The 15957-nt window shown below is 40.9% G+C and overlaps 2 protein-coding genes across 42 annotated transcripts in view; both read right to left on the bottom strand.

Annotated features, from left to right (window-relative positions):
• Window positions 1-1773, bottom strand: part of AFAP1L2 (actin filament associated protein 1 like 2) — an 88097-nt gene extending 86324 nt beyond the window's left edge. For 9 of the 15 annotated variants that reach the window (XM_082052480.1, XM_082052488.1, XM_082052470.1 and 6 more), the window contains exon 1: window positions 980-1051. The gene's annotated coding sequence lies outside the window, so the exon portion shown is untranslated. Of the gene's footprint in view, window positions 1-979; window positions 1071-1659 lie in introns of those variants that run through there. The other 6 variants (XM_082052482.1, XM_082052489.1, XM_082052477.1 and 3 more) reach the window with 4 other exon arrangements.
• Window positions 1774-2186: 413 nt separating this feature from the next.
• ABLIM1 (actin binding LIM protein 1) overlaps window positions 2187-15957 on the bottom strand; it is a gene marked incomplete at its 5' end in the record, with an annotated part of 210397 nt that continues 196626 nt past the window's right edge. For 16 of the 27 annotated variants that reach the window (XM_082052514.1, XM_082052511.1, XM_082052513.1 and 13 more), the window contains 6 exons: window positions 6811-10974; window positions 11921-11981; window positions 12295-12356; window positions 12932-13028; window positions 13150-13241; window positions 15228-15374. In XM_082052514.1, coding sequence (XP_081908640.1) covers window positions 10937-10974; window positions 11921-11981; window positions 12295-12356; window positions 12932-13028; window positions 13150-13241; window positions 15228-15374 — 497 coding nt within the window. In that variant the 3' untranslated portion in view covers window positions 6811-10936. Of the gene's footprint in view, window positions 5430-6679; window positions 6761-6810; window positions 10975-11897; window positions 11982-12294; window positions 12357-12931; window positions 13029-13149; window positions 13242-15227; window positions 15375-15957 lie in introns of those variants that run through there. The other 11 variants (XM_082052506.1, XM_082052500.1, XM_082052522.1 and 8 more) reach the window with 3 other exon arrangements.

A 15957-nucleotide genomic window follows, 5' to 3' on the forward strand; every position in this document is an offset into this window, starting at 1 on the left:
CCATAGGTAACTTACAGGATGTGGACATCCACAAATACATTCCAAAGGCAAGCAGTGAATGAGTGGGAGAAAGGCTGGTTTCCATTTGGTCTACTCTAACCAGGATACTTCCCAAATATGCCGAGATCTCCTCCTAAGACAGGAGGTAACCAAGATAAGTGGTTCCATGCTGAATTTAAAGGATGTTCATAGTCTTAGTGTTTCAAGGGTTAATTTTTCTGTCACTTGTTGTAATATCTTCATAAAATTTATTTCAGCATAGATGCTCATAATCTGTATGGGCTTCAAACTTGGCTTCCCCACAGTCTGAAATAGGTACCACAGACTCATACCTGTGTTTTCTTTTAAATCTGCTAAACACTATCCTGGCAAACCCTGGAGAAATCAAGCTTACACCAGCTCTCCTCCTTCCCAGAACCAAAGCCTTCTCCATCCATCAATATAACCTGACATGGCATAAATACACCAGGAAGATCATGGCTTGTAGGAAGGGTTTTCACTTAAAAATATGCCTCATTTCAGCATAACAAACTCTTACAAAAGAGAGTCCTAGTGATGTCCCCTGAACAGCAGGACGTCTGAACTGCACGGCTGAGGAAGGATTTCCAAATTGCAATGGGGAAGGGGCAGCATCAGTGCGAGGCCCACAGGTGTAGGACTACAGGGCTTTGTGAGGAGAGACGACACCTGTCTTGACAGAAGTAAAACCACCACTGGAGCCACAGAACTACCTTGTCCCACATGCAGCCAGGAAGAAACTTATTGTTTTACTAGTCTAACCTTTCACGGCACACTGCAGCTATGTCCACAACGCATCACAAGCCATATTTAGTGAAAGGCTACTAATGAAAGTGAAAACAAGTGTGTTTCTGAGATGCCACTAAAACCTGTCTTAAATGACACCAGCATGAGATAATAACAAACAACTAAAGAGAAAAAAAAATAAGAAATTCTGTGAGCAAACTCCACAAGAACTTACTTTTCCAGTTGTACAGAAAGTTTAGCAGGTTTGGGACAGGACACTGGCAGTTGAGATGCTACATTCAGGTTCCTAAACCGGGGTGACAGTAGATCACATTGCTTCACTGAGAAATAGTGAACAGTTTAATGATTTCCAAATCTACTCTTCAGGTTGGCTTAATTCTACTATCTTCAGAGATGATGAACAACACATTCAATTCAACATACTTATTTTAATTTCTGACTCACAGTAGGCTGGATCTTACACTGAGTTAAGGCACCGGTATAGAGGGTATGGCCAGCTGTTCACTCTGTAACACCGAACAGTTCTCTGCTTGTTCTCATGGAAATTATCAGACCAGTATCTGGAAGGGGCATAAAACCCACTAAGTCAGATCTCTGGATTCCCTGTTAATACAAAGACTACTGCACAGCATATCACCCATCTGAGCACTGCTAGGGATGGGTGCTGCAAATGCTCATATACGCCTGAGGAGGCCTTTTAAATGATATTACCTGTGGCCAACCTGTCACTTCACATGGGAAACAGACCCTGCTTTTTGCACACTCGATTTATCACAGAACTGGTTATCCACAAGCCCCACAGACACGAGCACATTTGTGACAACCTTTGTTACTTGGTGACAACTGTCTATTCAACACTATGCGCTATTTGGAAATTCCAGGTTGACTACTCACATTGTATCTCAACTCCAAATGGGGAGTGTGTGTGCTACACGTGCACCTGTGACTGAGAACCTGCATGTGCACATAATCCCATTTTGCACACCTGTGGTTATTTTGCAATGTCACCCCAAATGAATGGTTTGACAGGTCTTTGCTCTCGCATCACTCCTAAAGAAGAAAACAAGACAAAAGCAATCAGTTTTCAGTCCTCTTGGCAATGATGTTCTTTAGACAGCACTGAGTTCTGAGTTTGATGGGACTTTATCAGAAGCTCAAATGCTTGCAGGAGCTAGAAGAACATAAGTATCTATTATACTTAAGGCATATGCATAAAATCATAGAATGGTTTCAGTTGAAAGGGACCTTTAGAAACCATCTAGTCCAACGCATGACATATCTCAAGGGAATGTTGAAGAGGGGAATTGCAAAGAACTGCCCAAGAAAATCCTACTCGATTGATAAAAGGAAAATGATTCATTGCTTACAAAGAAAATCTTCCCTGGGGCTACATTTCTGTTTTTATTAGGTGGGAAGGCCAGATGAAAGAACAGAAAATGTTGCAGTGACAATCGCTAACAGGCCACTGCAGAAAACACACGTACACCCCACAGCTGGCTGCAGCGCCGTTCTTATGGACACACCATCTCCCGGGGCGTGTCTACATGTAGGTGGTTGGGATATTTAAGAGGAATTAACTATAGGCATGAAATTAAAGTTCAGAAAACCCTTCAGGTTCTCAATCAGAAGTAAAGCAGTATTAAAAATAAAGCAGAGGGCTGTGAACTCACTGATTGTGCTCCACTCCAGCAAGATGTGAATCAGCCTTGGCTGAAAAATCCAGTTAGAAAGTAAGTATTTCTGCAGCATCTAAGCTGGGCTTCTCTTCACTCCTTCCCAAGCTGCAATTGCAGCTTTAAATTCTAAGTTGGTGAGGCAGATACAAATGACCCTGTCATTCTTCACAGGCGAGGTGACAGGGTTGGGTTTTGGTTTTGTTTTTTGAGAGGAGGGAAAAGAGAGAAAACAACCGTAGTCACTTTTCAATACACTGGGTAGTGTATTCATATATGCTGTGAGAAGTTCAATAGTAATCTAGAGATGGGGACAGAAAAATGCAGACTGGCAGCTCACATCCTTGAGAGAGCAAGTCATCAGGTCAGAAAGGTTTACTGGCAAGGTGACTTGGGCTAAAAGAACCATAATGCTCACTATGTTTGAGAGGCAGCAGCACAGTGTCATTTATAGGATGCAGGCTGGCAAAAGTTGGAGAATTTTAATACTTTAGATGCATAAAAACTCTAACATCCATCTCAAAGTTAAGCCACACCTTGCAAGTGAAAAACCCTGAATTTCTGAGACTCCAGCATTCCCAAAGCCTGCGAGCGTGAAACATTGCTGTTCTTTCCTCGTATGGATTTGGTTTCAGCAGTCACCCAAAAACGCATCTCAAACTGCCAGTGCCCCTAAAGCTCCCATTTACTTCTCAGCATTTCTCTAGAATCCTTTCAGATGCTTGTTCTGAAAAATTAAGTAAAAGATGTTGAATTGATCCTTGCTGCAATCTCAGTAAGTCCAGAGAGTTCACTCACAATTGTGTGTGTCACAGTGTCACCAAGGGCTTGTGTTCAGTGGGGACTGTGGTGCCAGATCTGCAGCACATTCTCCAGCTTGTCCCACCGACTCACCCTCCCCTTCGCTCTGGGGACGTGGAGCAGGTGCTGACCCCTTGTATCTGTCTCTCATACTGACTCATACATAACATCTTCACCTCAGATTTTATCAAAGGAACCACAGCGACCTGTTGCAACAGGACTTCCTGAACCAGCAAAGAAGAGGCAGGATTTGGGCTGTCCTGCACATTTCACGGTGAAATGCTATTTGGTGATACAGAGAACTCAACACAGTGATACTGAATCTCACAACTACCCAGGACTGTTTCCCCTTCTCGACTTTCCGATTTTTACACCAATGTCTCATTTAACAGAAAATACAAAGGTTCTGATGTCTCCAGTGCCAAAAGTTTCTGCATTAAAAACGAAGCCTCGATATTTGATAGACACAGAACCTAAATGCCCCTCTCCCGTATGAGGAGACAGGCTCATTAGTGCAGCACGCATTGGCAATTAAGCACCGAGAAGAGAAAAAGCTGACCTTGCAGCCACAATGCATTCGTTCAGTGACTTTGGTGCTCATGTCCTCCTCTGTATAGGACTTGCCCAGAAGCAGTTAAGGTATATACAGGCAGTTTTTTAAGCTGCAGCATATTGGAAGAAGACTGAAAGCAATAAGGAGTTCAATGCAGCTCAGAAACTGTCTTGCATGATTACTCTGTCTTCACAAACCAAGTCAGGCACAAAGGGAAATAAAAATAACCAAGGCTGGAGCTTTGAAGCTTCAAGAGAGGGGAAAAAAAAAAAGTCTGTGCCCTCTTTTCCAAGCACAAGTGAAAAACTACATTAACTAAAAAGAGTGCTTGGCCCCATGCACTGTGCCATATTGACAACAGCAACTGCAATTTAATCAAAAAGCCTCAATTGGCAGAGCATGGCACCTTGATGGTACCTTTTAATTCATAAACATTCCTCCCACAGAGGGATGAACTTGTGTGTTAGCTTGCAGAGAGCCATCCTCCCTGCTGATGTAAATCCTACGACCCCACTGCAGCCTGACGAGCTGTACTAGTCGTCGCCAGCAGGGAGGCTGCTCCGAAATCTCTGGGTGCGAACCAGGGCACGCTTAAAAAAAGCATTTTCTCACTCCGTCACTCCCATCCACCCATCTCCTGGACTAAATTACAAGAAAACTGATTCTTCTCCATCATTCCCATTACTTAAGTGATATTAAATTATTCAAATGACTGGTTAAGCTCCAGCCTTATTAATTCAAGCAGAAAGCGTGGAAGGGGGAAGACTGACAACAGACACAGCAATTCACTTCCTATAACCTAGCAAATATATACAAGTACAAGGAGTCCATTTTCCAGAAATTCAACTGGTGTGCACTGAACGTGAGCAGGGTGCCCACGTCTGCAGATTGTGTCACATGAAGAAGATGCCATCTCAAAAGAGTGCCAATTAAGAAACTTGTGTGAAAGACTTAATGTGACCACGTGGATACATTACAAAGGGCTTCTCCTTCGCTACAGAGCATCTACCAATCCTCCTTCTCCATATATATATACACATATATACACATACACACATAGAGAGATGGATAGATATAAATACATGTGCGCACACACATACATATATATATATTTTTATATATATATATATATATATTCTTTTCCAGTTTTTGGAGTGGTTACAACTACTTTAGTCTAAAAGGCATCCTAAGGGCACTTCCTGGCTCTAGCAATAAAGTCCATCGTATTGTGGAGAGAAGTAAAGGGAATATCATTGAGGGAGAAGAAGAGAACAGTTTCCTATCTTGTATAATATCATGTCACAGGCTGACACCTCTGAAAACTATCGTTGTTGTTTCTGAGCCCAGATATTTTCTCCCTGTGTTCCAGGAGAGCACATGTTCATCTTGTTCAATTGCTGTGTACAGAGGTGCCACTATGCAATTTTTCCCTTTTTGGTGGATAAGTAGTTGCTTCCAAATAGTTTGGACTGTATGATACAATATCCTGTGCATCATTTTTTGTTGGTTTGTTTAAAGGGAGATTAAAAGAGTTTTGCTTTTTTCTTCATGTCGTTGCGTCTCCAGAGAGGTAACTTGTCAAACTCCTGTATCGTCATGCCAAAGATTTCTTGAAAAACTTCAGGTGCTAAGTGACGCTTTAAAAAAACAAAAAAAGGAGAAAAGGCAATGGTCAGTCAAAGCCAAAGAGACACAAGAGGAGACAGGAGGGCCTTAGGTATTTCATGTCACCGTGTAAGAGCCATTGCAAGAAGTAAAAATGCTTTGGCAATACACTGATTCGAGTCCTCATGAACTGGGGTGTTCAATGAATCGATAACATTTTGCAACTTGTTAAGTCTGAGAAGTTTACAAAGGAAATCAGGAGAACTATTTCAGTTGCTGAATAAGCAAGAGACATAAGAATGATTTATCTGAAGTCACCCAACAAGCAGTGACAGACCAGGGAACCAAGCCAGCTCCTGCACGCCCTGCCCCAGGCTGTAGCTTGTCCCCTCACTCACATATGGGAGTTCAAACAGACTCTGAGTTGCAGGAGAGCTTTGCAGAAAGGCTGCAGGTTGACATGCTACATTTGAAGTTTGGAGATGATGCCTGGCCAGACTGACCGTCCAGCACATTACCCTACTGTCAGTAGGGAACATTTTCTTGGTGCTGTCCTGTGCACAGGTTACTTCTCGTTCAGCTGCTTTAGAGAGCACTGGATGGGGAAAGTGTCTACCTGTGGCACTAATGTAACACAACATTGAATTTAATTATCAATCGCATATCTACTAGTCTAAAAATGTGCATTAATGGTTACTTAAACAAATTTCTGAGGCCCTTTCCATCCAGAAAATGAACTAACTGCAAATGACTTAAATATTCCCAGCCTTCCACTGGGCTGCTGAAATCTTTCTAATCCACAAAGTTCTAAACAATTTTGATTTGTTGGCAGAGATTTAAATCCTCAGCCAACTCACAGGACTCGTGGATGAGTTAAAGAAAGTTAGGCTTTGGATCCTCAAGGATGGCTGACAGTGACTCTTCACTAAGAAGTGATCCAAGACCAAACAAAGTATTGATCTCCATTCCTTTACGGATCTTATGACTAGAAAACCACCGATTTTGGCGTTTTTACTGATTTACAAGTATACAATTAATTGCTTGAAAACATAAGGGGGTTGTGAGAGGCTCAGTCGAGGAGCAGAGAGACAGAGATATGGGACTCCTGGCCCAGCACCCTTCATGGAGAAGCAGCTGCTTCCTCTGACTCCTCCTTCCCTGCTCCGTGCTGAATAATCTCCCCAGCCTAACAAGGACCCAGACTTCAGTGTTTTCAGCTTTCAAGTGTGCAACAACAAACAACTTCAGCAGGAAAGAGCATTTAGGAACTTGCTTCTCTTACCTCAAGCCTGGTTCTGTCTACATCTTTTAGTATTTTATTTCGCCCTCTGTTGGTCACCATGAGCATTTCATATGGAAAAATCTGTTAACAATGTATAAAAGGGGGAAAAAGAGATTTATTTACATTCTAAGGCAAAAAGAACACAACGTGTCTCATTTTCATCACTACACAAACATTTGGTTTCTTTTTCAAAGGAAATCACAGCACTTTTTCCCCCCTAAAGTTGCATGAAAGGCAAGCCAGTCTGGACACAGCAAAACTTGGTTAGTATCAAACTGCCACTGTGTACCTACCTGCCCCATGGATTTTAATGGTGCATATAATACAGCTGACTTTGGTCAGACAGGCCTCTCTAGTCAATATACCTTCTCATCCACTAATGTATAAACTTAAGAGTTTATTAAGGTAAATATATTTGGCATTCATTGGTTGCCAAAGTGTGGACAGCTCTAAAGAAACAGACACTTAGTGGATTTTTAAAAAGGAACCACATGAAATTTCATCAGAAAAAGCAGCAAACTCTGAATACGCAAGACACTGATTAGTGGGGGCCACTGCATTAATCAAAATGCATCACATGATTTTCCTTGCCTTTTTGGATAGTTAAAGAATTCAAACAACTGCCCACTGTGCTTACTGGCTGTGCAAAATACACACTTTTGTAGACATATTTGTCCTACATGCTTTCATCTATTTCAGAAGAGTATGTGTCCAGCACATCTCCCATTAATGTTCCCCTTGCTTTCCCTTTACATTGCAAACTTATACAAATCAGTTATCGACCAATAATCAATTCCTGAATGCATAAATGATTTAGTAAAATGTTTACTGTCAGTGGGTCTCAAACCAGTTTAGTCCAACAGAAACAATGCCGCTTAGAAAGGATTTCAGAAAACCATGGGCCTTAAAATCAGTTTCTGGAATCGTCTCTGGCAAATAAAACTCTGGTTTAGGATTTTTCCCTTGGGCAGGTACTTCCATAAATGCCTGGAATGACTGTGGAGAGCTCATGTTCCATCTGACAGAGCCTCTCTATAGCCCTTCTCATGGCTTGTCTCTGCCGAGCAGGAAGGGAGCGCTCCAGGGAGGTTCTCACCCAACTCCTACTGAAGCCAATGAAGTTTTTCTGCAGACTTCAGTGGCGACTGGCTCAGCCTTTTCTGTTATTTATGGATCTTGTTTTACTTGCCCACTGAGAACAAGAGTGAGACCACCAAAACTCTCCTGGAAAAACAGCTGAAGTATTATCAAATGCTATTAATCCAATTATTTTAACATCAGAAGAAAGTCAAGCTAATCAGTCTCCATGCAGAATCAGGCAATTAAGTTCATTCCATTGTCAACAATTATCTCAATGAACTTTTTAGAAATAAAATAAGATTCAGGCACCAGTGAACACACCACTGAGTTTATTGTAAGCGATAATAATCTAAATAATGTGTGCTTACATACCAATTGTAAGTTATGATTCTCAGGAGATTCTGACATTGTCACAATTGTACAATTAAGTCTATATTTGAATTACATTGTTTATGTTTGATACTGGCTACCATATACAGCATTGTAGGAAACTTAAATGTAACTTTTCATATTTAAACAGGCGGAGTTGAAGTCAAGATCTACGGTCAGAAGTACATTTTACATTTAGGTATTCACAACAAGGCATGTCTCAATCTGGGCTGCCAGGATGCACAAATTCTGTCCTTTCTGAAGAACCATTCAGTAAGATTTTGTCATTCTTATTAATTTTCACTTTTCACGTGTTCCATGCTGACTTTGAGTTTGTTCCTTTTACTTTACCAAGTTTAAGTAGATGTCAGACCACTCATGTGAATAAAAATACTGCCAATTCACACAAGGGTCTTTATAGACATCAACAGAAAGTGACCTACTATCTCATGAAAATTCCCATCAATTTTATCACTAATAATCCCGACAGAATTTGTCACCCAAAATAACATTCCAAATCCCTGGGTGCATCAACAGCAGCAGTGGCTGTAACAATGTCTATTGCACTGAAAGAGAAATTATTTGGAATAAAAAGTAGTATCTCAGGAGTTGGGGACGTCCCCAAGGTCTTATTTATATAATATATAAAAACACTTGTTAATATACATTGCACTGCGGTCTCAGCTTATAAAGCCAGGATTATTGCCTTGTACAGTTTGTCTGGAGGTGACTCGGAAGCACAAGTATAATCTGGTTTGCAAAACGAGCTTCTCACTTAACTGCAGAAATACTGACCCTTGTAACTTTGGCAAAATCATGATTTCTTGGAAGGTTCACCAGCAACAGAGAAAGTTGCAAGATTTAAAACACAGCCCTGGTTGAATCCCCGTCTATATATTATTTTCATTTTTGACTCAGGCAGCTCTAGTCCTAGCTGCGAAAGCATTATAATTTATATCTTATATATAGCTGACATTCTATCTTTTTTCCCAATAAATGTCCCGAAGAATTTCTCATCTAGAGAACTCAACCCTATTGAAAGGTGTCAGACTAATAGTGCTGAGAGCTAAGGACAGATCCAGACAGACCTGTAAGTATCTAACTTCCAATTTGAAACAAAGATCCATGTATTTCATTGATTTTTAAATCAAGACAGCCTCAACAGTGTGTTGTGAGCCACAATAATCTGCATCACTTTTCCAACCTGACAGATCTGAGGCTTCCCCATTGAGTTTGCCCTGCTGTTTTGGCTAGTGGAAGCTTGACACAGAACTTGCTGTTGAGCATCTTCAGTATCTTTGTTTTGTCTCTGGAAAATTCTCAGCCTGCCTGAGCACTAACACCTGGGACGGGCAAAGTCCAGAACAAAGGGAGAGGTTTGGCACATAAGGAGCAGGGAAAGGTAAAGAGAAACAATAGAACTAAGACATTTCCCACATTTTATCTGCATTTCACAGTCAAATCTTCACTGTCTTGAAGGAAAGTGAATAACATCTGCACTTGCCTTTGGCTCCAACATGTTAGGCATAGATACTCCTCTGTCCATTCTCATTCCAGGGACATGACCATCCGGAAGGGACTGCATCGGATACAGGTATACATCAGACACAGAGGTTACACACACAGAGGGAAAAGGCACTCGAGCAGTGGTGACAACAAAGGTGAACTGGCCCTGATACTTCCTTCAAGTCTTAATATTTAGTCTTATTCTATAGCTCACAAGTTTACCGCTTCTCTGAGGCATGCAGAGGCATCCTTCCATCCTCACTGCCATCACAGCCTCTGACACTGCTCAGGCTGGTGACAGCTCCCTGCCGAGGTGACCAATGTCACTCCCCAGGTGGCCATGGGGACCCCAAGAGAGTGGTGGGCCCTTTCCCACCCCAGGGGCTACACAGGGTTCTCCTCTGGACAAATATGCAGAAGCATTAATTCAGATCCCACCCAACAGCACAAAAAGCACTCCTCCACCTCTGGGCTTTCCTTCCTCTCACTTACTGTATCAGCTCAGGGATTGTTAGTTTTGTTTTTTATCTTTATAACAGGAAATTCTTACTATGAACACAAACAGGGATAGGGTAAAAAGGTGCTGTTTTGACAGAGGTACTGTTCCTAATGAAATCATGTTTTGAGTAAAATACATGGATAACTCCTCTTTCCTCCCATAATCTTATTCTCTTTCCAATAATCATGATTTTGATACAACAATAACAAAAGTATCCAAGTAATTAAACTCTGTCTTAGATTGCGATTTCATACTGTGATTGTGCTGAGGAGCCAACCAGACTCAAGCCATTCTAGAAAAAAACCCTGCAGACAGGATTTGGAGTAACAGTGTTTACATTTGCAAGCACACCTCTTACTGGCTCATCTGCGATGGCAGCACTGTAGAAAACTACCGACCAGCCATCATGTCTGGAGAGCAAACGCCAGGGTTAAAATGAGAAGTTCAAGGCTCCTGGTATGGGAGAAAATTGCCTCCAGAAGAGACTTTCTAAATGTCAGTGATAGAGAGAGGGGAAATAAATCCACCCTCAGCTGTCCCAGGAGGACTATTATAGATAACTCATGTACAACAGCCAGTAGATTTTTCAAAGCAAATCACAGAGCTGGTGTGAGCTGTCTCACCCCAGCTCTGGGGAGGTAACAAGGAGGAATCTGAGGCTGTGCCTGTTTTTCGTTGATAAAAGTCTACATTGATGACTATGCTTAAGCATGCAGGAAAATCAAAGCTATTGTCTTAAGAAACCCTTCCCTGTAGCAGGAATTCAAACTTCAACAAGGAAGTAGATGCTTTTAGTTCTGTTGTCAGTTGATTGATGAAAACCTGTACTCTACCTGGAAATCTGAAAAGAAAAAGAGAAATCTCATCAGCTTCAGAGTGTGGAAGAACAGCAATTACAATCTGTCAGATAACCCTTGTATCTTCTGGTCTGCCCGATCTTTTCAAAATCCCACCCCATTCTCTAAGGCCAGTAACCTTCCTGCTTTTGGACTTGTAAAGTGTCAAACACTCCAAACATTGCAGTCCTTTTCATTTTGAGCAACATTCTCATTCAGGAAAATCAAGTCACTTTGGAAATATTAAGAGACACAAAACCACAATCAAGTGAATAAATAGCCAACTAAAATTCAAATGTGTAGAGCAGGAATCCCTTCACCTAACTTCTGCCACCAGGTAGCCATCTAGATTACTCCAGAGTCTACAGAGGAGACACAAGCACCAACAGAAGATGTCCAGTTGTAGGGTATCTAAGATCATTGGGATCAATATCACTTTGGAGATAACTGGACTTTCAGCTCAAACCACTACAAAACATTAACTCTCAAAGTTTCATAAATATCATCAATATTTATTAGGCAATGACTGAAATCAGAGCTCAAAGGCATAAAGAAAATAAATGAGCAGCAACAACTATTAGAAGATACCACCCTCCTTTCTTCACTGTGGCACATTCCTTCAGACTGTGCAACGTGATTTTCAGAGGAAGAAAACACCGAAACAGAACCAGTACATATTCCTTACAATATACACATAACCTGCCTTCCATTTGCACCAACTCTAAAGCAGTTCTTTGGTATAAACAAGGATCAGCTCCACACAGCAAAATAAACCCCAACTTTTTAATAGGTATTGGTGGAGTTTGAGTTAATTGTTGAGTTTCCCAGAGGAAGTTAAAATGTACCGAGGAAATACAAAGTAACCACATCCACAGCCTTAAAGTAAAACAGCAGAACCGATCAAACACGTTCACTACCGAAGTGGCACGTAAAAAGGCTCCTCAGCCTTACCTCTAACACCACCACTCACATCCCCATAGCTGTTGTACTGACCAAAATCCGTAGACACCGGCTGTAACAGGAAAAGAGGGACACGCACATAAATTCAGTTTATGACTTCACAAGCAGGTTGGTATATGGGGAGTAATAACTTGCTTCAAGCCTTCCCCCCCGACCCCCGCCTCAATTTTCACAATGTTTCTTCCATTGCTTTCTTGCCTCTTTAACAACGTAGTTTGTGGGAAGGGAAATTTGGTTTTGACTGACTTCAGATGGCCTTACAAGCAAGTTTGATCAAACTGAAAGTCCAATACAGTTAATAAGGAAATAAATACCATGGATAATTAAAGCCACCTTTTTGCTTCTCAAAATCAGCATCTCCTTACCCTATGAAGTCCATTTTTTCCATAGCCAGGCAGAGAGGAGGTTTTGGAGGCTGAAGAATGTGCTGTTGAATGAGGAAGGGAAAAATCTTTTAATGGAAAAATCCCATGGAAACTCAAAAATGAGAACATTTGAGGAATCAACTAGCACAAAAAACCCAGTTAAAAGAATACACTCAAACAAAATGTCAGCCGACTGGTTGCGTTTGGAATATGCAGCCCCTCTAGTAAACATTGCTGATTTCTGTCCCTGGAAGGAGAGACTAAACAGTGACAGGAACCACCAGTTTAAGCAAAATGTGTTATTGCAATTTAATAACCCAGCCTATTAGCATGTGTGTGATGTACCACTCAGTGAATATTTTACCTCACTCCTCATCTCCATTAGAAAATCTCTCTCCTCAAAATTGCTTGAAAAATCATCAACCTTATATTTCTTCTAATTAAAAAACAACCCCAACACTCCTCCCCTCACCAAAACCAGCTAATGAATTAGGCCACTCTTTGAGAGGAGAACACCACAATTCACTTATTAAGCTGTCTTCCCAGTGGCTTCTCTTCTGGGAGACTGCCTGATACGTGTATACGTGGTGCTCACTATACACTGTTCATTATTAGCTTTATTGCCTACATGAATTACCTGGAGAATCGTATCGACTGGCAGAAAGGGCTGACCTATCGCGACTCTCCTTTTCCATCTCTTCTTTGAGTATCAGTTGTCCCAGACCAGAGTTGAGCTATAAATGGCAATTAAAGAAAAAAATAAAGCCAAGGCATCAGTAGAAATTGCTTACAGAAAGCAAAGGGGCACTTTTTGGATGCTGTTCAGAACCAGCACGAAGACAAGCTCATAACCACCTTCATGAGCTGCTCCTCCTGCAGCTGCCGGCGCCGCTGTAGCTCCTCATCATCTTCCTCCCTGCCGCTGGATCTGCGCCTCATGTCGGCTCCTGCTTCCAGAAAACCACAGCACAGACAGAACTTGGTGTATCAGTGCAACCGCAACTTGAACGTTTCAATGCTACTTCAAAGTCCTGGTCAGTTTGATTTACTGAACAAACAAAGCAGTATTTTCTGGCAGATTCAAAAGACCTTTTCGAAACTCACTCTTAATGAAACTCTCTTGGATAGCCTGCCCTGTGGCTATCAGGCTTCTTATAGAATTAACACGAGTTCCAAACCAAGCAAGTCCTGGATACGGAAGCCATGAATCAATGTAACAGACAAAAACGAGCTCAGATTGCTATTTCTGGAAACATGGGGTTTAACGGCACCAGTAACTGTACCAGTGGCTCAAAACTTAAAATCTAATTTACATTTATACTTTTATCTAGACTCAGAAAAGCAAATCTGAATTAACATTTCAAATGGAAAACTAAATTACACTAATCTGCTAAATGGACACTCATATCTGGAATAAGGAAGGCATTATTTTTAGTCTAAAATGAAGCAAACTGATTTGATCCATTGGGAAAAGCTGAAATTAACTAAGAGGTGTCCTACATTTTAGTTCTGTACTGGTTTTGAATAATCATTATTTTCTTGAATATCATTAAGAAATAGTCCAATTTGGACACCAGGACACTTGCATGAATACACAGAATGTGACATTGCTGCAAGCTGTATTTTTTCCTGATATAGTTATTCACCAACCCTGTGCTAGAGAAACTCAATGTTTTATTTGAATGAAAACTAAATTTTGCAACTGTGTTTAAATTATTTATTATTTTGTTTGGTGTCTCAGGCTTTTGTGAGACTTGTCACTGCAATACCAGTAATACTCCATTTTTTGACAGTTGAGCTCATTCTAGCTCTGTAAGCAAAATATCACCCTCAGAAAGTCAGACAAGCAGCTGAAAAACCTGGGGCTTGTGGGTTTGCTTTTAGCGATTAATCTTGTGTGATGCCTTTTTATTTCTCAATAAAATATGTCCACGAGCACATTTTTATCTTTATAGTTTCCAAACAGTCCTGTTTAGTTTCTCAGGTATAACAAAACCACCTGATAGCCAATATACAAAGCAGTTTCACTAGAGATATTTAAAAGTTGTCATTCACTGCCTAGAGACTGAGCTGAGAGCCAAAATTCCACACAAAGGCTCCACCTCAGACATGGGGTATAACGATGCTGTAGTTATAACAAGCATTGTCTGGAGACTTTCAAGTATGTAGATGTTATCACTGTGACTTTAATGTTTGTCAGGTTGAAATCCTATATAAAAGACAAGTTCAAAAAATTGCCACTGCATATGCAGCCCCTTTAGTTGGTCACTGATCTCTCCCACTACTTCTGTGAAAACCCCATTGCGTTGAAAACCATCCTCTCTCATCCACAGAAGCCTGGAACAGGTAACACCTTCAGTGTTTCAGACATGACTTCATAAATGAACCAGGCTAGATAGCTTATTTTATGCTATGGGGGTCAATAAAAATTAATAGAGGAAAAAGAAAAATGCAAAACAAAAATTAAAAATGATCATGGACATGATTTAAATAAAAGATACCTGTAGTGCAACAACACAGAAGGAAACTACAAAGTCTGTAGAAAGAATAACTCTGAAAATCAAGAATTTTTTAGTCCATTTACAGTTCCACATCAGTCATTGCTTCTCGCCATGAAAACAGCCATGTGGTTGGAAGCAATCATATTTTCTGTGGAATATTTGCTATTAGATTAGGACTAAAAGATTAAATAGACAATAACTGAAAGAAGTCAGGCTTGTGTGTCACACCACATTTTTTAAGCAAAACCTCTTCTACTCAACTTGATTCAATAGTTTTAAATTCACAGACATGAGGTCTCACCAGAGAACTGCACTTTGTGCAAACACCTGGAGTGGACACAATCACTCCCCATTTCTACAGCTCCAGTATTAATCTGCTTTGGTTACCAGTACCTTTTAAGCCGCATTGCTTGTATCATTTTTTTTGCATACCTATGGCCGCAAGGGAGGGAGGACCTGGCCAGTGGTCCGTCTCAATCTTTGGGATCTCGTTGGGTGCTGGTGCGTGAGCTGCTGGGAACTTGGAGGACTTGATGATATCCTCGGAGGACTTGCTCTGTGCTGCCAAAGCAGCTGCATCTAGATGGCAATCAGGGAACTTAGCTATGTCATAACTTGCATCAGTATAAAGGTCTTCCTTATTTTGGCAACATTTTATACTTTACAAGAAGTTATATTCAAAAGCAAACATGCTCATGTTTTGCTTTTCTAATTGCAATTTGAAGCAAAGTAATGTCTTTCTCTTGCCAAGAGATTGGAATCAAATCTTCCTCTCCTCCCTCTTCCCCAACCCCAAAATAACCCCAAATCAGCTTTGCATTTTACTAGGATTGCACAGTGTTAGAATGATAAGGCAAGAGTGAGAAAATTCAATCTAACAGTATTTGCCAGCATCTCTTAAGGACAGCTGATTATCAGTGAAGATGAAGCCAGATTTATGTACTGATCTGTCTTCCCTCTAGGGCAAGAAAACAAATAGTTCAGAGGAACAGCACTAATTTTAACTCTACTGATGCTAATTATTTCCTGTGTTTCTGTGAAAAGCTGCAAAAAGAAATCTGAAACAAATATGTTTATTTAGCGAGTGGAATTTTTTGTCTGCTGCATGCCCTTGCTTATAAGCATGCAGTAGTAATACAAGCAGATGTGAGTTTATTAATAA

This window comes from Streptopelia decaocto (genome assembly GCF_964273445.1).
Source record: "Streptopelia decaocto genome assembly, chromosome: 5".
NCBI lineage: Eukaryota > Metazoa > Chordata > Aves > Columbiformes > Columbidae > Streptopelia > Streptopelia decaocto.